The sequence below is a fragment of the Macrosteles quadrilineatus genome, unplaced genomic scaffold, assembly GCF_028750875.1.
Source record: "Macrosteles quadrilineatus isolate MER2022 unplaced genomic scaffold, UCM_ALF_1.0 Scaffold_2__2_contigs__length_208266976, whole genome shotgun sequence".
In the NCBI taxonomy this organism is placed as follows: domain Eukaryota; kingdom Metazoa; phylum Arthropoda; class Insecta; order Hemiptera; family Cicadellidae; genus Macrosteles; species Macrosteles quadrilineatus.
Window position 1 is genome coordinate 119,011,433 of NW_026542595.1, and position 21,339 is coordinate 119,032,771.

The 21,339-nt window shown below is 38.4% G+C and overlaps 1 protein-coding gene across 7 annotated transcripts in view; it reads left to right on the plus strand.

The window, feature by feature from the left end:
* Positions 1–1,137: 1,137 nt before the first annotated feature.
* The window catches only part of LOC128985841 (tyrosine-protein phosphatase 10D), a 60,482-nt gene continuing 40,280 nt past the window's right edge, over positions 1,138–21,339 (plus strand). For 2 of the 7 annotated variants that reach the window (XM_054405766.1, XM_054405773.1), the window contains exons 1-6: positions 1,138–1,482; positions 3,771–3,846; positions 8,642–8,798; positions 10,382–10,484; positions 12,433–12,720; positions 13,199–13,486. In XM_054405766.1, the coding sequence (XP_054261741.1) occupies positions 10,394–10,484; positions 12,433–12,720; positions 13,199–13,486 (667 nt within the window). In that variant the 5' untranslated portion in view covers positions 1,138–1,482; positions 3,771–3,846; positions 8,642–8,798; positions 10,382–10,393. Of the gene's footprint in view, positions 1,483–2,682; positions 2,813–3,161; positions 3,847–8,135; positions 8,225–8,641; positions 8,799–10,381; positions 10,485–12,432; positions 12,721–13,198; positions 13,487–21,339 lie in introns of those variants that run through there. The other 5 variants (XM_054405767.1, XM_054405770.1, XM_054405771.1 and 2 more) reach the window with 5 other exon arrangements.

A 21,339-nucleotide genomic window follows, 5' to 3' on the forward strand; every position in this document is an offset into this window, starting at 1 on the left:
TTATTACATGGTTGATAGGAACTTGCAACAAATAAGAAAGCATTATATTTTTTCTATGCACATCACAACAACTTTAAGCTATTCAAATTGTAAAATACATTGTAGTCTTGTAGTATATAATATTTATGAATATGATTGAGGCAATCAAGTAAATTATCTTTGGAGAAATCTGAGGGATAATCTGAGGAGAGGTAACCTTAACGAAAGGGAAACAACATGAAACTGCTTTTTCTAAAAGATAAAAATTAATCTAAGCTATTTTATTTACTTAATAAACATATCATGTATGAAAATAATCCATTTACACAACCTTAAACTATAAACTAAGCAAAACATGTTGGAAAACATTAAGATAAAAAACTAACTAGAATAATATCTAATTTGTTCTAACGAGTTCCTATCAACCATATAGATTTTGCCTTATAGCTTCGTAATTAAATGGACTGCCTCAATCATATTTATACTGAGTATTCTACGCATTGTACCATTAGAATAGCTCAAAGTTGATGTGATGGGCTTAGGAAAAAGATTGTGCACTTTTTCTTGACGCAAATTCCTATCAACCATTATAGATTTTGCCTTATATCTTCGTAATTTACTGGACTGCCTCAATCATATTTATACTGAGTATTCTACACATTGTATATTACCAATAATTTACGATTAGAATAGCTCAAAGTTGATGTGATGGGCTTAGGAAAAAGATTATGCACTTTTTTATGTTCGGAGTTTTAATTGATTGCATTATGTTAAGCCATAGCTACGTATAATGTACAGTGCGGTCTAAAGTATGCCTTTTAAAATACGTCAGTTAATTAGTTTTAACGTGTATACAAGTTTTATCAAGGTGTAATTGACATTATATAAATGTAAAAACATCATTTCGCACTGTATTGTCATTGAATTGCGTTTCCGACATCCCTGCAAAACACGTTTGTTGTGCCTGCAGGCGTACCAACCCATATCTATTACAATCCGAAAAAGCGCCGATGAAAAGAGCCGCTAACTTCACGCCACGACGGTAAAAATACGACATAACCTAAAATTCTCATGCCCGAACCACTGAACTATAATAATAACTGGAGTAACCACTCTGTGTTTTAAAAACGTACCCCTGTTTTTGCTGGTTTTGTTTCAGAGTTTCGTTTTGTTAGGTTGGCCGGGTGATCGGGTTGGTGGCGGTGGGACTTGTCAATTAGAGGCAAGGCAAGATCAAGATCAAGATGGCGTCATCCTGTTTTGGTGATAGTATATTGTTGATAGTTGATAGTAAACAAAAATCTGCCAACAGTGCCAACTCAACATTATGGTTGCAATTGCAATATAAGTTTACTTATTTATTTTACGAGCAAGAGCAACCCATTTTAACAAGATCATAAAACGATTGTCGTTATTTAATCAAATGCCATAGGGCTATTATTGGCCTACAAACCAGGAAACTTGACTAGCCTATTTTCACCACATAGGCTAGTTTGAAAAGAGGTAAATACATTAGTATTTATTTACTATCAAACAAAAACAATTTATAATGTTTCAAAATAACTTTAAATACAGAGGTTTTAACGTGCAATAACTTAAATAAGTTTTTGATACAAGTCCTTGAAATAACGGATAGGCCCCTAACATAGGCCTAACCCCAAATAAATAGTATGGTTAGGTTAGAATGAGTTGGAATTATTTGACAGCATCCCACCAACTGACCACACGGCCAACCTAACAACACGAAACACCGAAAACAAACCAGCCAAAACAGTGGCACGTTTTTCTCTAACGTTTAACCAGAGAGTAGTGACCCCAGTTATAATCTATATCTCAATGGCCCGAACGGACGAAAGAAGGAAAGCACTGATAAACAATCTTCTAGTTTTAGTGCCTAATTTACTGCCTAATTGCCTAATTTACTTAGGAATATCAACCAACCTATTTTCTTAATACTCGTTAAATGGCCTGGAGACGCGTTATAGTTGAACATTTTATCTACGTGCTATTTTGTATTGAGTCGTTACGGAAATTTTGTCTAAGCTTTGTAAGTGTAGGCTATGATTAAAAACAACAAACAAATAAAGTAGCCTTTGGTAGAATGATAACCAAATAATTAGGGGTTTGATCAAAAATGGATGCTTTGGAATCTAGGCCCATATTTGTTGTTGTGGGAGACAAAAGAAAAGATCAGGCAACAATTATTTAATGTTCATGGAAAATTAAAGGATCCAGTGCAAGAAACCAATAGGCCTACCTCTAGGATTTTCAGTAGACCTGCTAGATCTAAGTAAGAAATACATTACAATGAATTGTAATATTACTACCCACGATTCAATTTAACATACTCAAATGATAAATTTTTAATAGGGACATTTATTTCCTACTTCATTTACAAAATATCACAATTTCATTCACACCAACTATAACATGTGAAGTGTAGGACTATTCAAGGATAAAATGTCCTAATAATCCCATTCTAGAATTCTCTACAGTAAAAAGTAAAACATACGGCTACAAGACGTTAAAAAACACCATTCGACAATTAAAAATATTTAAAATTTCAAATATTATTGTCAATTTAAAAGTATTCATCTGTTCAAATGTAAGCAAACATTTTCTCCCTAAGAATACTATGGGAACTTTGAAGGCCACTGGGGCAGAGCCCTGATGGAATTCCAACTTTTTTTGTTTGATGGCAAAACTACATGCTAAGACCTTTCTAACGACACCTTGGACATGGTGATCGGTAGCACCACCGCTCCAAAACGGTTATGACAAAAATATGCCAACCTTATGCAAACAGTTTTTTGATCAATATTATAACAATAAGGTAAGTTAAAATTAAAAATTAAATTATTTACTAAATAGCAGAGTACCCGCCCTTCATACGGGGTTGTCATATAGGCTAAGTTTAAAATGATTATTGCAGTTATACTCAAGTTTTGCGTTTGCAATGGGGAAAGACAAAGTTTGATAAAATTTGCTTCTTTAAATTGACGGTATACTATGGTATTAATACACATCTACCGTAGCCATAATGTTCTACCACTTCCCCTAAACAATAAAGAAAAATAAATAAATTAAATTAAAAATAAAAATAATAAAAATAAATTGGCTCTCAGTAGGCCCCCTGTTCAAGGACCTTGGAATTTTAACCCTCCCATCACTATTTATTTTAGAATCTGCTATTTTGGTGAGAAATAATCCGGACATCTTTTTCACAAACAATCTGGTCCATCAATACAACACGAGAAGAGCTAATCAAGTACAGTAGAACCTCTTTAATCCGAACCCCCATAATCCGAACGTCCACTAATCCGAACCCCTCATTGCTGTACTCTATACACAGTACAGCAGTTCTTTATTGTATACTGTATTTAATTTACAGTAGTGTTTATTCACTATGTTAACTACTGTATTAAATAAACACTGTATTTTACTTTATAAAACCTTTTTTCACTATTCCCAAAATAATGTTGATCAATTTTAGCCATGTTTTAGCTATTGTTATGTAAAAACAACAATATGTTCTGTAATCCGAACTATTCAATAGTCCGAACTACCCCTGGTCCCAATTAGTTCGGATTAAAGAGGTTCTACTGTACATGTAAACTTACCCCAAGTTAACTCAACTTTGGCCTGCAAGAGCCCATATTTTAGTAGTGTCAAGATCTACAACTCACTACCAAGGAACATTATCCAAGAGCAAAATTTCAATAAATTTAAGAAGATGTTAAAGTAATATTTATGTGAAGCGGCCTATTTTAAAGTAGAAGATCTGTTTTTAGGCCTATTATTGTTTTTCTACCCAGTTTGACGACCACGTCGCAGGAGCGATGCTAGTGGGACATCATCAAGTATCAAGTAAGTATTATTACGAATTCTCAAAAAATCAAAAACTGTTCATGACATTTTTATTTTATTTTGCATGCTACAAAACAGAATACAAATCCCATTTACACTGCAGCACTATTCTAGTTTGTTTTTGAACGACATGCTTTTAGGCGAGGTGTTATTATTGATGTAGATTTTTGTGGGCTTCACTCACCTTTATTTTTGTTTGTGATGTCCGGGACTCGTCAAAACACATAAACACACATATATACAACACAAAAATCGTCCACGGCATCAAGGTCCGACGTTTCGCGGAACTCAAAACAACGTTCCGCTTCTTCAGGGGATTAAAAAACTATTTTTAGCCCGCACGCGGGTCGAACGCCTAACCACGACTGCCGGATCAGCTGAGCTTGGAGGAGGACGGGCGGGGGCGGGGGTAGGTGCATTGTCCATTGTTGATAAGCCATTCACGCTCCTGGCCTTATCTCGTAGTTGTTCTAGTTCGTTTTTAACAATGTTTAAGTACACCGGTGGATGTCAGTACGGTGGCCTTATCTCGTAGTTGTTCTAGTTCGTTTTTAACAATGTTTAAGTACACCGGTGGATGTCAGTACGGTGTACTTAAACATTGTTAAAAACAAACTAGAACAACTACGAGATAAGGCCAGGAGCGTGAATGGCTTATCAACAATGGACAATGCACCTACCCCCGCCCCCGCCCGTCCTCCTCCAAGCTCAGCTGATCCGGCAGTCGTGGTTAGGCGTTCGACCCGCGTGTGGGCTAAAAATAGTTTTTTAATCCCCTGAAGAAGCGGAACGTTGTTTTGAGTTCCGCGAAACGTCGGACCTTGATGCCGTGGACGATTTTTGTGTTGTATATATGTGTGTTTATGTGTTTTGACGAGTCCCGGACATCACAAACAAAAATAAAGGTGAGTGAAGCCCACAAAAATCTACATCTATTCTAGTTTGTACAAAAATTGAGAACATGCTATGAGTTCATAAAATTGAATAAAGTGAATCGTTCATAGACTAAGAATAATAAATATTAATTATTAAATAACAACAACAATAAATAATAGTAGCAATAAGTAACAATAAATAAGAGTGACTAAGAATAACGCAAATAAATAAGATAAATAAATAAGATAAGAAACAAAACATGAGACACAAGATAACTGATAACTGATGAAGGTGAGAGAAATTAATAACATTAACCATTATGAGAGATTAAAGATTTTTTTATAAGAGGCTAGGCTCTAGTTAAAAATATCAATGTTGTTTGATATTCAATTATATAGGTAGTCTCATCATCGTGTTGATAGGTGATTGAGCCCCTAGGCAAGTCTGTGAGAAGGACGGACTGAACAATGCGCGGGCTCTGGACGAGGGTCGGCGAACAAGGAATGCTAAACCAGATAAGAGCTCGCTGTCATCAACCTTATCATTGAGTAGTTTGTGTAGAAAGATAAGCATCCCCATATCACGACGTTGCTTTAGACTGACCATTTCAAACAAGTTTAAAAGAGTATGGTAAGATACATCAAATGTGAAGTATCCAAACTTCTTGAAGAATAAATATCTAAGGAATTTGATTTGTATTTGCTCAATCATGTTGACAAGATAGGTTTGATGAGGATACCACACATTAAATATCATTAAATACATATGATTGTAAACAATCCTACTTTGACAGTTCTCATTGCGTATCACAGTTTTTTGTTGCTGCTTAGTTCAAATTAGCTGTTTACATAAGTGCAAAAAATATAGTGCTGCACCCTGTTGGTAGGCTAAATCTTCTTATAACTTTTTTAATGCCTTTGTACATCATAGAACCAACTTTTTTTAGTTGAAACAGCTGACTAAATTCTTTAACTCCCTTTAAATATGAATAACCATAAGGTTACAGAGCCACTGGGGCGGAGCCCGAAAGGACTTTTGAGATAGGAATATGCCAATATGTTAATCGGGAATGTGAGCTATCCTCATGCCAAATTTCAGCCCAATCCGTCCAGTGGTTTATGCGTGATTGAACTTCAAACAAACACACAAACTTTCACATTTATAACTAGCTGTTTGCCCGTTCTACGTACGGGAATCTTGTAGTAAGTTGAAACCTTCTTATTTTCAGAACAGGAGTTGGTTTGCATATGAATATTTCCTGATATATGCTGGCAAAACTATTACTGTATAGGAATACATAATAAACCTTCGCAAATGCAATATCTGACAGTTTCAAAGCCAAAACGAATGCTTCACAATTATATGTCACCTGATCGTGTTAGCCCATATTTTATATCTAATGATAAAAGGAATTGCTTTATAGATAGAGGCATAGCCCTAAGGTAGGCCTGTAATTGAAAGTTACTTTTCACACTGGTTAAAAGTAGTTAAAATACTACCTCAACCTCACTACTGCACACTTTATTCGGGTTGAAATTTTCATTAACAAAGGTGCTTAATGTTTATGCTTAAAACATCTTGTCTTTTCCACGATACACTGAGAAATAAGGACATTAATGCGTTACCAACAGACAGCATACACACACAAATACAGAATTGAATTAGGGGATTTCCTACGCTTTAACATTGCAAACAAAACAATTATTTGAAAGTTTTTATAGTGTCATCAAATGGCTAGTTGTAAATAGTAATGTGCTTGTACGTAAAAATGATTCTTACTGCTACCACCGGTTTTAAGGAAAAGTAGCAGTACCAAAAACCAACGGTTACATTTAAGAAAATAACTATTGTACTTACGACCAATTCAAACTGTCCTTCTAATCAAACTGTATTATAGGTGTTAATCCGTTGGCAAATATATAAATAAATAAATACACAGGCCACAAAACATGTAACATGTAACGTTAACAACGTAAAGCTTTAATAACTCACTATGGTTTGCTAAAAAAAAAACTTTCACTTGATGGGTTGCAGTTATTTATCTCCCTTGGTTTTAATTTTCTTTTTAAGTTTTTGAAAATCAAAGTTATTTCCCATTAATAGCATTATTTGTAAGTAACTTTTAATGTTAACATATTAATGACAGTTTGAAGAAACCACCTTTATCCAAACAAAGGTTTCTTATTTAAAAGATTACGCAATCTCTAAACGATAATCGGTACATATATCTAGCAAACATTCGGAGGAAATGTTACAAAAACGCACAAATGCTGGGGTTTTGAACGTTTTTAGTTTTACTTCCTAGATAGGAAAAGTACCGATATCGTTGTCGAAATGCAAGTAGAAACCAAAAGTGAACAACACATTGGAAAAGCAAGTTTAGCTACATCTGTAAGTTAAACATCTGTCATGATCACAGCGAAATCAGATATATCTTCCAAGATTTCAGCAACATCCACGATCACCCACTGCATTTGTGATTTTTTACTTTGCACTTTACACAACTGTCCTTGAAACGTCGTCAATAAGTGAAAACCTTTTTGTAAGCTATTGGTGACGATGATTAAAAAAATGTAGGTAAGTTTCCCAGCACTAATACAACACTGATTCACGGAATTTCCCCCGGCTATCATAACTCTAGAACAATCGTTGCACTTGCGATTAATTAAACCGGTTAAGTAAGGCACAACGTTTTTAATCTCACTTGGTTTGGATGTGCTAACAAAACTTTATCGGAAATGTTTGCTGTATTTGTAAACAACTTGTAAACATATCAGTGACAGCTAGAAGTGAGAACTAATCCAAACAGCTGATCGTTATTTCATAAAATGTAATAGTAAACATTAGGAGAAAATTTTACAACAATCGAACGAAATTGGGTTTTGATGGTTTGTTATTTTGTTTTCAAAGAAGCGAGGCCATGTTTTTATGGCCAAAGACACTCTCACCAATCCAGTAAATACAGAACAATGATTAGAACCTTGATCGGTAATCTAGTTTTCTAGGAGAAGGCCGCATAAAATGACATTTTTGCTTACAGACGGAGTCACAGAATTGACATACAGACATACACACAGAAATTGAGACAAGACTCGTTTCGGCTTTCTTAGGCTATGAAACCTAAAAATAACCAAAAACTGCATGATTCTAAGATTGTACAGACAACACTCTAATTTTATTTATATAGATATTAGTAATATTAACAGTTTTGTAAACTTTAGTAATTCTTTTTACAAACTATTAATTATCTTTTTAATTTCATGTTTATTTATGAATTCGAACGGATGGTGTTTTTGGATCTGGTTACCTTAATATGAAAAAGTAAATTGGTCCAAGGGCCAGGTCTACCTACGGTAATAGCTTCCCTATATGGGACGATGAAGAAATGTAGACAGCTGAAGTCAGTGATGGGATGAATAAAAAGGCAATCAAGACAAGAAAGCCATATCAATCACAATGTGTCATCATCTGTCTGACACTAGCAAAAACTAGGATTCACAAAGTAATGAAATCATGCAGGGAACATTCTACTCGATTAACCAGAATACGAAATATCTTTTTATATAGACTTTACTTTAAAGTAATTTAAGAATATATTACAGTATTAATAGTTGAACACATTATTAAACTTAGTAGGCCTACCCGTTTAAACAACAAGAAAGTGATTCCTCAATACAGTTTGTTTAAGATGACAACATGATTATGACTTTAGCGTTGAAACTAGTTGTTGATTAATCAAATGAATTTAAAAGTATATAGTAGCCCTAGTCATAGTAATTTAATTTTTTGAATACGGTATTAATTTATTTAAATTGTTGGCAATAACTCGCTACACAATCAAATGAAAGAAAACAACAAAACTACCTCAAAGATAATATTTCTGTTTTGAAACTGTTATTGAGTATTTAACATTTTACAGGATAAAATCATTCTCAGAACCAAGTTTATACAGATGAGTCGTTGTTTGATAAGAATGAAAATCAAACTTTGAAAATGATATTCAATATCAGGCTAATCTCAAGACTTCCGGACAAAATGCTGTTATCCTCTACAGTTTTGCCACACTGCCGTTTTGAGTAAGTATCCTTCAGAAAATAAATTTAATAACAGTGTGTTTGGTTAGTGATTGAAAAAGTACAATAAAATCAGTAAGCAATTTTGTTTATAATGAATTTAAACTCTATGAAGAAGAGAGTTTTGTTTTGCTATGTAAAGTCAGTTGCTTATTGATAGTTCAATACTGGGCGTAAATGTTCTCAATCATCGAGCTTTTAATACAACACTGCTGGCTAATGAAACAGCTGGTCTTAGTCAACAAACTCTATTATACATTCCCCTTCCATTCACATTCAGCTTAACCCTCGAGCGGGAGCTTTCGGAGTTTTCTTCCGCACTTGTAGTTTTTGTTAATATAAATATGCATAATGGGTGTCGGCAGTCGTGTCCAGCTCTACACTTCACGCAAATCATCCTGGGAATTCCCCTAAGCATATTTTATCCCCGAATTCCTGCTCATTTTGTTGTCCGTTGCAATTCAGTGACGCGGTGTCAGTTTGCGGAGGTTTACTCCGCCTGCGCCCTATCGCGTAAGTCCTTAGCTAGAGTTATTCAATTCAATTCAATTCAAAACATCTTTATTCATTAGTATATATTAATATTGTATATACAAGAATGGTGTCAAATTCATCGTTACATAAAATATAAACACAAATAAAAGACAAATACAATACACAATAACAAAACAACAAAACAATACAGTCATCTCTCAAGTAGGTATGAAACAAAAGTATACTTCAGTGAAAACAAAAAACAAAAATATAGTTCAGTGAAAAAAGTGAAAAATATAGTCCTTAGAGCTTAGAGTTTATTTCCTCATGTGTTATTGTCAAACTGCAAGTATATTTTATAAAATATACAAAATTATAAACATGTTTAAATCTATTAGTTCATTTATAATTATTATCAAATATATTTTGTTCGCATGTATATGTATAATTGCATTATTGCGGGACAAAACTCCGCATACGCCCCTCTCTCGTAACATACCTTTATAAAAAAAAATCAATATGATTATTTGAAATATTACTCGTATAAAGTTAAACAAATAATGTTATTAACAAAGAAGTTAGGTTTCTGATTGGGTTATTCAACATTTACATATAATATTTCGTTATAACAACAAGTAAAATGGGTAAAATTTAAGCTATTTGGTGTTGTGGAATAAAACTCTGCATGCGCCCGCTCCTGTTTTACTGGTGAAGCGCCTTCTCGAGGGTTAATATACATGCCGTAGTCCTAGTGACCAAGTAATTTACTTTGTATGAAAAGAGTGAAAAATCTTAAAGACTTGAGAATATTCATTAATTCAGCGTCACATTTTATCACAAACTTAATAGCTAGACAACTTAAACTAAATGTAAAGTACAATCTTGAGACGAAATTTGTGTGATAGTTCAACTTCTGTTTGCACTTGAGATAATTTCTTCTGTCATGTTCGATGAAGTTAATTGCTTGATAAATCAGAGAATTTAAGTAGGCCCTATCTATTGAGTGCCAAATGAAAGGGAGTTCAATTAATACAATTCTAGAACAAAATGAAATAGCTTAATCAGTCGCCTTGTTTATGTGATACATAGTAAATATTTGTAATTATTTACAGAAATACGAGGAAATGGAAATTCTTGGACACTGGATAATAATACTTCTAATGCTTGGAAGAATAATTGAATCAACCACACCAAAAGTATACAGTAGTTGCCCAAGTAAGTAGAAGATTTCTTACTTATACATGTGTATTTTTGATACTGTTGTTCGTTTTCTACCCTCTTTTTAGTCCCGTCAAAATCTTCTGAAATCCAACTACAAGTAAAAATATTTAAACCAGAGTGGTCAATCATATTATTATTGAATTATACTTCGTTCTCAATATTTAGGCAGTTTGAGGAGAAGACTTTTTTTGTATTTAATGTATGTTGCTTAATCAGCTGTTTAGCTATTATTTTAAAGGTAACGAGCTGTTGGCCCGTCCTACGTACGGGAATCGAGTAGTCAATTAAAATTGAATATGATTCAGAAAAGCTAGTTTACAACTTGGTGGCCGATTTACACATACTGGCTTTGAGTACAGTAGCTACATACCAATGCGTAATACGCCTTGGCTACATACCACCTTCAATTGCATAATAACACTTAGGGCCGGCGCGCACTATCCCGACCACGACCACGACCACGACTCCAACTGGTCGGATACGACCAGTTTTATAATAGGAATAAATGGAACAGCGCGCACTGGTCGACTGGTCGGACCCTGGTCGGGCCCTGGTCGCACGACCAAAATTTTCCAGTTTGGTCGGGCCCGACCCGCTGGTCGTTGCAGCCAAAAATAGCACACAATTTAATGGGACGACGCGCACTGACTCCAACTTGCCTCCGACCCGACCAGTACACCACTCAACCCCCAGTATTCCTAGACTAATCAAACAGTGAGCACTAGTTTTTTGCGCCGGTCTGTGAAGTGACTCATTTGGTAAAATGTCGCAGGATTTTGACACTTTTGAAACCTGTCTTCATATTGACGTAGCTCTTCATAAAATGTTACAAAATGCCCTTTCAGACCTAACAGTTAACATTAGATATACCCAGTAAAGTGTCTTCTTCCGCTTAACGTACATACAATACAAATGCACCATAACAACTACTTCTTCAACAATCATCTTGGCACTGAAGTTTGTAAAACATTCGTTGCCTTGGTCGGGTCGTGGTCGGGTCGTGTTCTGGTCGCATGGCGAATTACAACCACTGGTCGGGTGTTTGGTCGTGGTCGTGGTCGTGGTCGGGATAGTGCGCGCCCGGCCTTACCGTACCTTATTTTACCACATTGACCACTGAAACCTTCCAAATGATCCTGGCCTCCCGTTCTCTTCTATCCCCTGCCATTTCTAAGGAAGATACCAGTCTGAGGATGTCTTTCATTACTTGGTCTTCCAAGTGGTCGTCTACCTTGTAGTACTTCTTGGAATACACTTTTAAAAGTTGAAGTATCTTCTCCCCACCATGCAAAGCCTGCCCAGCCCATCCGAGATCCGAGCCTTTTGGTCTACTTTAGGAATGTACCCCTTTATCAAGTTTCTGAATCATACAGTATTTATGACAAAACTTGATTATAGGTTAAAATGTTAAAATATACACAATCTACTGATAACATAGATCTTTTACGGTAGGAAAGAAACTACATTTTTAAGTGAAATAGTGTGTAGTCAAACTCTGACTATCAATATTTTTGTATACAAACAACTTGTAACATAAACATTTCAATGACAGTTAGCAATCAGCTGTTAGTTAAACCACCACTAAAACGACTTAAACTCGTCCGTCGGCTGCTAGACTTTTTGAAAATTAAAACTGAATTTATAAAAAACTGAAACCCTAAACTAAAATTATGGCTTCAACATTCCCTAGTTCTCAAAGTTATCTTTCTTTCAACACAAAAATCATGAAAATCCGTCAAGTGGTTGATTCAGAATCGTGAAATAAAAAAACCTAGTTTCGTTTTAATATATAGGATGTTGATGGTAAGAAGGGCATTATACTTTATACTTTTAATACTAGATTTCTTCTTTAAAACCGCATAAATAATCTGAACGAAGTATAACTATTTATATTTATTTTTATATTTAATTTATATTTACTAAAACATATTTTGTTTTTAAGTTTCAGATCTTCAACTCGCTTGCTCTTCGTCAAATTCTGTTCTGTTTGAATGGGATTTGAAACAGAAACAGAGAGACAACTGCAAAAGTCAGATTTTAAAAATCTTATATACGAAAAACGGGTCACTGACAGCTCAAGAGAACTACACTGAAATTTTAAAGAAACAAATTCTTATCAGAGGATTACTGAGGGATCACGTATATAGCTTCCAATTTAAGCAATATTATTTGAATTCTACTGAAGTAATCAACGATTTAAAATTACGTAGGGTTACTCCAAGTGCAGTAGGTATGTTTAATCTTTGACTATAGTTAAAATTAGACATCACGTTCCGATATACAAGTGTGTGCTGCTGTCACTTATGAATTTTGTTAAATAATGAAATTTCTTAACCAAGGTGGGAGGAAACACATGTAACTAATGTCTCTCTTTCATCACATCAACTTTCATGGTGTCAAAAAGTCAATGGTAAAATACAAGACAGTACAATCTTTTTTGCATAACTATAGTAGCCTAATCCGTGCTTTGCAATGGATAGGCCTATGAACCTAGATTACAATTCAAACACTTTTAACCTATAGAACACATTTATAAAAAAAGTTAAAATAAATTAGGTACAGTAATATTTTTTTCTGTTAGATAACCAGTGTTAGATAACTATTCGTCAATGTAAGACTGCTGTTCATATCCACCACAAAAATCCTTAAACCTGGCTTAAATCTTTAGCAAATAGTGTCACATTAAAATGTTACTATGTTGGTTGTAGGAAGAATTGAACAACCGACTGCAATAAATATTACATCTTCATCAGCATCTGTGAAGTGGCAGTTGTCGAAAAACAAAGCCAAATGTATATCTGGTTTTGTGATCGAATGGTGTTGGAATCACAATAACACAGAGATGTGTGAAAAAAGCTCAGTGTCGAAGGAAGAGAGACATATGACGATAGTTAACCTAACCCCGTGTACTTCATATGTACTCAACATTGCCACCGAGGATGTAGATCATGTGCCTTCACAATCCACTAATCTGACATTCAAAACTACAGCCGCAGGTAAATTTTGAAAAATATTTCAACCCTATGGATTTGCTGTGGTTTAATTGTGACTATTTTACCACGTTTCCTCCTAATCTTACAAACGTTAAAATTCATTTTTTTAAGTGTTTAGTGGAAAATTCCACATAGAAAGGAAAAGTAAAATACCTGGTTCGTGGTACCAACTCACAACCAATCTACCATTCAATTACAACTACAATTCAATTCAACTACAATTCAACATAATAAATTATTGCACTACCACCAATAATCTTTAAAAGCGTTAACAATAATTTCATTTAAAACAAATACTGACCACTTGAATTTTCTGTAGTCAGTGAAACAATATCCTTTCTGTCTAAAAATACATAAATAAATGGTATCAGCAATCTGTCACATACTTTCTCTTATTAGCTTGTCAACAACCTTTATCATGAGAAAGCTACCTATGATTTTTAAGAGGTAAAATCACAAAAGTTGTATTAACTTTTTACAGGAATGGGGGGGTTGCACTATGTTGTATAGGATTAACTCGCCTTTGGCTCGCTGGGGGCTCCGCCCCCAGGCCCCCTAGATGTTAGTCGTCATTAGTAGATTAGAGTTTAGTTTGTACAATGCAGTCAGTGAAACAGTCAATATTACGTTACATAAAAACAATTTTAGGAATATATTTCAAGAGGTAAGCAAGTTAATTTCAAGCTCCAACTTAAAAAACCCTTAAAAAATCTATTTTAAAGTTGCTGAAATAGAGTATGTTAGTAAAGTATTTTTACAACTGAGTTTTTGGTCAAACGAAGTGATAATACAATTGGGGTTGTAATAGCGAAAATCGATATAGAAGTAATAACCATCTCACGAACATATTATAGTAGATTGATAAGTTTAATAGTAAAGTATTATTATGAAGTAAATAGATTATAGTAAATAAGTTATTTTTGTTTCCCTGTCGGTTAGCCACAAACTGTATGGCATATCCAGTTCCGCCACGAGGAGGCCAGGAAACGTCGGAACCATATTTACAATTACTTATAAATGTACAAGTTAGTAAACTTTTGTATAAGATTAGTAGATTGATTAGTATGTCGATTGATAAGTGAATACGTTGCTAATAGTAAAGTATCATATTAAATAAATAGATTATAGTAGATATTCATGTATATATTTATGAAAATAGATCAAGTAATGTTTGTTTCCCTGTCGGTTAGCCATAAAATTTATGGCATATCCAGTTCCGCCACGGGGAGGCCAGGAAACGTCGGAACCATATTTACAATTATTTACAAATGTACAAGTTAGTAAACTTTACTAACTACTTTATACAACAACGGGGACTTTTGATAAGGCAGGCCCCCTATCGTACTGCCGATGTTGTCAAGTCACAACGGGGAGTTTTGATTAAGCAGATCCCCTAGCCTACTGCTGGTGTCAAGTCCGGATTAGAGAAGGAGATCGCCATACACGATGTTCTTTGCGTATGCGATTCCATCTCGGACACGTTCGGGATGGATGAGAACGACAATATGGTCGGGATGTCTGACCCTACTGAGCAAGACGTACAGTTGCCCGTGCGTGAAGCAATCGGTCCGTAAATCAACACCGACTGAATCTATTGTCTGACCTTGGCTCTTGTGTCCGGTCATGCAATAGGCCAACATCAGTGGGAACTGACGTCGACGAATACGTAACGGCGAACCCTCGACAAACGCAAAAGTAAAGGTAATCCGGGGAATTCCGATAGGTTGCGTCTGTCCGGGAAGTCTCACTGTAATCAGGCGGTTGGAGATGCCGATTACGATGACTTTAGTGCCGTTGACGAGTCCTTCAGCGATGTTGAGGTTCCTCATAATGAGGCAAACAGAGCCGATCTTCAGCCGCAGAACATGGTCTGGTACGCCCTTGCCAGTAGCCGTGTTCAGGAGTTGAACGTCGACATCCAGGCCATCGTCGTTCTCTCTGTCAACTGTGTCGGCGCTCCTCAGCTCGTACAGATGACCGTCGAGGGAGTTCAAGATGTGGTCGTTGATCTCCTTGACGTTCACTATCAGAGTCGAGAGGATTGCGCGTCGCGAACACATATCAGAGTCGAGTAGGACGTTTGCGGGAAAGACGGAATCGACCAAATCAGTCAAAGACGTCACTTGTCTAATCCCGTGCAGCGGAATTAGACTTTGTTCGTTCCGTCCCTCCAAGAAAGTTGTCGAACTGACAGTCCCGTTGCCTACCCCGAGAAGGAATTCGGAATAGGCAGTGGAACTACTGGTGCGATGAGCTGTCGTCAGGGCAAAGATTTTAAAATGCTGCCACAGATGGGAAGCCCGGAGTGACACACAAACAATATCAGATGGCGTACGAGCGTTCACAACGACGGGCGCGATCTGGCGGAAGTCACCACAGCAGAGGAAGATTTTACCACCGAATAGCTCACTGGAACGCATGAGGTCTCGCAGGGATCTGTCGAGAACCTCGAAAACGAACCGATGTGCCATCGATGCCTCATCAAAGACAATGAGCCTTGCGGCCCTGATGAGCTCTGCTCGCTGGGAGCCGTTGGTGATGTTCCAAAAGCCGGTGCCGTCACCAAAGTCGAGTGGCAACCGGAACATGCTGTGAGCTGTAGTCCCACCAGGCATGTTACCCGCGGCGATCCCAGAGCTTGTGACTGCCAGAGCAACCTGACGACAACCTCTCACGTATGCGAGGATGACACGAATAAGAGTGGTCTTTCCATAGCCTCCCGGACCGTCGAGGAAAATGATTTTCGACGACGTTCCGCTGGCTGGGGCATTGAGAACGGAGGTAACGTACTCAAATACACGGTGTTGGTCTTCAGAGAGCTTTGGCACCCACTCCTCCACAAACGCTCTCTGTTGATTTTCGCCGTGTAAGAGCAGTTCTCTGCCCAACTCCGTCGTGTCATCGTGTACATCGGGGAGGCCGTGATCTGCGACGCAAGAGCCCTGCCGACGGAGACTACGATCAATCTCGATGAGACCTAGCTTGTAGGCCAGTTCAACATCGAGAGGGTTACGCTCAATGTGGTCCTCGCAGATGGAATCACGGAAGGCATCCCACAGGAGAGCTGCAGGAGCCCCCATGTTGCAGAGGATCACAAAGAAAGAACGAAGTCTCGGGCCAGTCATGAAAGTGGCGGCCTCGCGCAGTGCGTAGTGGTACTCCTGTTCGTCTTGCACCAAGCCAAGATGCCGCGCGACCCCTTGAAAAGTGCGGCAGTTTGGTCCACCGCGGGACAGGAGGTCGGCATAACCACGGCAAGATACAGTCATAAGCAGGATACGCAGGTAATACTGTTCTGTCCTGCTCGGTGAGACCCAAAACAGTCTGCACACCTTCTCGCCACGCTGTCGGGCAGTGATAAAATGGACGCCATCGGGGTGCTCGTATATCTCCGCAGTTTTTGGGCGCTTGACATGAACCACAAACGTTTCATAGAACCCCTGATAAGTCAGGTCGTCAAACAGTGAAATACGAGGCCGGTCAAAGTAGATGGTGAGTTTGGAGCTGTTCCTAGCGGCTGCCTCTGCCAGTTGGCCAGGTCTAAACAGGACGGACTGCTTGCCCTCCAGATGGACGGGAAGACATTCAACAGCCGGCTCAGATTCTGATACTGGAAAGTTTAATAAACGCCAGCACGCGTCACTGGCACCCACCATTCTCTTCGTCACGTAATGCTGTACCTCATCATCTTGCTTACTGAAGGGAGTAACTGTGATGTTCTGGAGAGATCCTCCCTTCATAAGATATTTGAAGAGGTACTTAATCACGCGGCGAGTAGACGCCAGCTCCAAATTGATGTGGGCCTCGTATTTCAATAAAAGTGCGGAGTTATACGGCACAACCCAGCCATCGTGAACACTGATGTTTCTCTTTCTTGAAACAATTGTCCCCTGATTGGTATAATCTCGCTTGTATTGGACGAATCCCCTCTCGTCGACGTGGATGGTTTCACAGCAGGGCTTGGGGAAGAATTTGGTGCAGTACCCCTTTGCAGAGTCCCAACAGAGGAAGTCAGTCCTATGATCATTACCACATGGACCGTGGATCATGTGTTTTAGGACCAACTTCCTCAATCGGCCTCCGGCCTCTTCTTCCGAGGGAATATCCGCGCGGATGATGGAGTCAATTTCGGACGCCTGAACTGGTCTGTCGCCGTCAATCTTGAATACAATGTGGGCGTGAGGAAGGCCCCTCATTTGCATCTCGATGACGTAGACGATATAGACAGAGCGTCCAAACATTGCTCCGCTGCGCAGGTCTCGGAGAAGTTCTAGAAGTTTGATCCTAAAAACTCTGCAAGCAGTGCTAGGGTCACTGCGAGTACCTCCACGAGGGCAAGCTTTCTTGTTATCCTCCCAAGTCGCGTTGTACGTAAACGTCAAAAAGAAAGTGGGGGAACCCAGCCGCAATACGATTGCCATAGCGTCTTCGTATTTTACTTTCATGTACCTGGGCCCCCCGGTGAACGAACTTGGGAGGTAGACTTTTCCTGCCTGCACCCCACCCTCGCCTTGGACGGTTTCATCACGAGCGATGTCGTTCAAGACCTGCTGTGCATTCCGAATCTCGTCAACCGGCCCCACCCGCAAGGCACTATCGGTGTTCTTCAGCTGCGTAAACTTAATATAACGCAGTTTCTCCTCCTCGTACCTCGCGAACATCTCAAACTGCCAAGCTTGTGAGAGACGGCCTAGGTGAGAGAAGCGAGGTTCAGAAAGTAGGAGGCACCGCGAGTACTTAAATTGAGTCAGTTTTGCACCCTTGTTATCAAGGCGACCAACGTGCCATCCCACAGTGCCTTGCGGGTAGAGTAGGGGATATTGGAAAGGTTCCATTAAGGGGTGTAAAAGATCAATAAATGTAGGTCTATCGGAACCGGATTTCCATATTGTCAGTCTCCGGGGCTCAGTGTCGTTTTCATCATTGCTGAGCACGGCGTGCACTTCGACGCCTGTTTGCCGATCACCGAGAACAGGACCATGGGTAGACCTGCTTGTTACTTCAAAAGCCAAGTGAGCTGTTACGGAAGGCTCGTTGCTCAATCGACGGTAATGCTCAATGTAAGGATTTTCCCTAGACAGGAAATCAGCAATACCGTCGATGATCTCGGCATCAAGCGATCTACCCATCGCAATGTTACGGCGCTCTTCGCCATCGTCAATATACAGGCGGGACCGATTCATAAAACTGAACGTTCCCAGAACGAGTGGTGAACTTTTGTCCTGGGGCGTCCAGATTGTAGACCTGGTGGTACATTCTTCCCTCGATCTTGAAAAAAGAAAGACCACTGGGATGACGATACCCGCCTGGCACTTCGAGCGCGCAGAAAGCAAACAGGTCGTTGTACGCACGGGCTCTTTCCAGGAAGAGACGGTCAGAATAAAAGCGTTCTTGCAAAGGAGGAAGGTCGAGAACGTTGAACGCTCCTTCCCCGCAGCACCATTGCTTTCTATTCTTCTCCTCCTCGAAGAGCCGTGCTTGGCAATGACTACATCTGAATATGTTGTCTTCCCAGAGGCTAACCTTTTTTAATTTGTAAGGCTGTATTGTGTCCAGTAATTCTCCACTCCAAACAGACAGTGGACCATTACGCACTACGGACCGAGCAAGTGGACCAGGCAGGTGTTGCAGTTCAGACAATTTTGGATTTCTTAATCTAAAAATCTGAACTCTTTCGGCAGAAGCGCCGGGATTACGCAGATCGTACAGCTGAACAGCTCTCCTGTTCACCTCGGGGTGGCTCTGAGTGTAACGCTGTTTGTCATCCCTGAGTTGGTCTGCGTGCGTTTCCCGGTACTTCTTTTTGGCCGCATCCACTTGCTCTTCTCGAGTCGTGTCCAAATACTTTGGACGACCCCGTTTTATTTTCTTTGGTCTACCAGGACCTTTTGGTTTGTCCAAAGTTGTTTGGGAAGGAGAAACGGACAAATGGGACAAAACATCGTCTGGACGTTCGGTTGTAACAGTTTCATTGATGGAAAATTTTACTTTAGTAATGGAGTATTGTCCACCGATGAATGCCGCATTTACCAGTAAAAGGGAGGCTAGAGCACGGACATTCTCGCACACAAAAAGCCTTGCCTTATTCTTGCTCTCATCGCTGTCTCGACGACGGCTCTCATTCACCCCGTGGGAATCAAAAAGGTAGAGTCGTCCTTGGTAACGCCAAAATGCGACTGCTACCAATTGACCCGTGAACACAAAGCCGCCATCGACAGAGTCGCCAGGCATAGCTGTTTCCAGCATTGATGTTAAATTGCTGGTCACGTCGTCCAAGCTGGCGATGCAACGCGGATATAAATCATCTCCAACAGGAGAGATTTCCTCAATGGCTACACTATGACCTGCAACCACGAAGTTCCTGGCAAGGTCCTCAGGGAACAGATACCTATGTAGGACGTTATACTCACGGCGAGATTGCGTATACAGACGATCACCGGCCATGAGTATCTCGTCAATAGCGTTGGTACTGAATCCCCCGCGAAACACTTGCCAGGCGAGTGCACAGGCTGCATTAGCCATGCACTGAGCATTGCTGCTCTCTTTGAATCTTGGATCTCCCTGATGGAAAGACCCAGCAGCAACACAAGAGTGATCCATACTAACAATACTATCGAATGACAAGTATAGACCGCAAAAATCGGGAAAATAATAGTCCAAATAGGATCAAGTCATGGTGAAACTTTAACAGGTATAGTCAAAATTGGTAGCAAAAATAAGAGCGAGAACCAACTCAATATACTGCATTACCGATTTTTGCGTACTACTTTACCAAAAATTCGCCTTTGTTATTTTTTTAGTTGAAATTATTTATTTATTATTTATTTATTATCTATTAATTATTTTATTATTAATTATTTATTTATTTTCCATAAGAATAACATGGGGCTCGTAAAAACTTTCAGACTTTGACATAAAACCTAAGTTTTGGGGGTCAAGGATTAAAGTTACGAAAAAACATTTTATGAGTAAAATTTGTAGTAAACTAAGGGGAATACAAAGCATTAATAATATTTGCAAAAAGGAATTATTTAAGTATGAAAAGATAGCGAAAACCGGTAAAAATTTGAAAGTAATTTTTGTCGTTTTTAGAGGTCCGCCATTTTGGATTTTTAGGGTGGTTAAAATTTGAAAATGGGACTTTTGCAAATTTCACCGGTAATGTAAGATCCCATACTGCAATACTACGAAGTTTCAAGTCTCTAACACGTTTCTAAACGGTACAGATGAGCATACCAAACACGGCAACTTTCAAAGTTATTCTCCATAAGAATAACATGGGGCTCGTAAAAGTGGCAAAAAACCTTCACATTTTGAGATTAAAATTAAGTTTTGGGGGTCAAGGAGTAAAGTTACGAAAAAACATGTAATGAGTAAAATTTACAGTAAAGTAAGGAGAATACAAAGCAATAATAATTTTTGAAAAAAAAAATTATTTAAGTATGAAAACATGGTGAAAACCGGTAAAAATGTAATAAAAATTTACCAAATTTTGAAAGTAGGGCGTTTTTTGAAGCTGAAGGAGTGCGATTTTTGGAAAACGCTTAAGAGGGTTTTGTATAAAATTTAATTCCTGTTCCTGGATATACTTTCAAATCTTTTCTAGCTCTTACCGTTTTCGAGCTACATCCGGTTGAAAAAAAGTGTTTTTTTAGTTTTCAGAGGTCCGCCATTTTGAATTTTTGGGTGGGTTAAAATTTGAAAATGGGACTTTTACATATTCCACCGGTAATGTAAGATCTCTTACTACAATACTACGCAAATTTGAAGTCTCTAGCACGTTTCTAAGTCGTTGAGACGGGCACACCAAAGTCGGCCATTTTTAATGTTATTCCCCATAAGAATAACATGGGGGG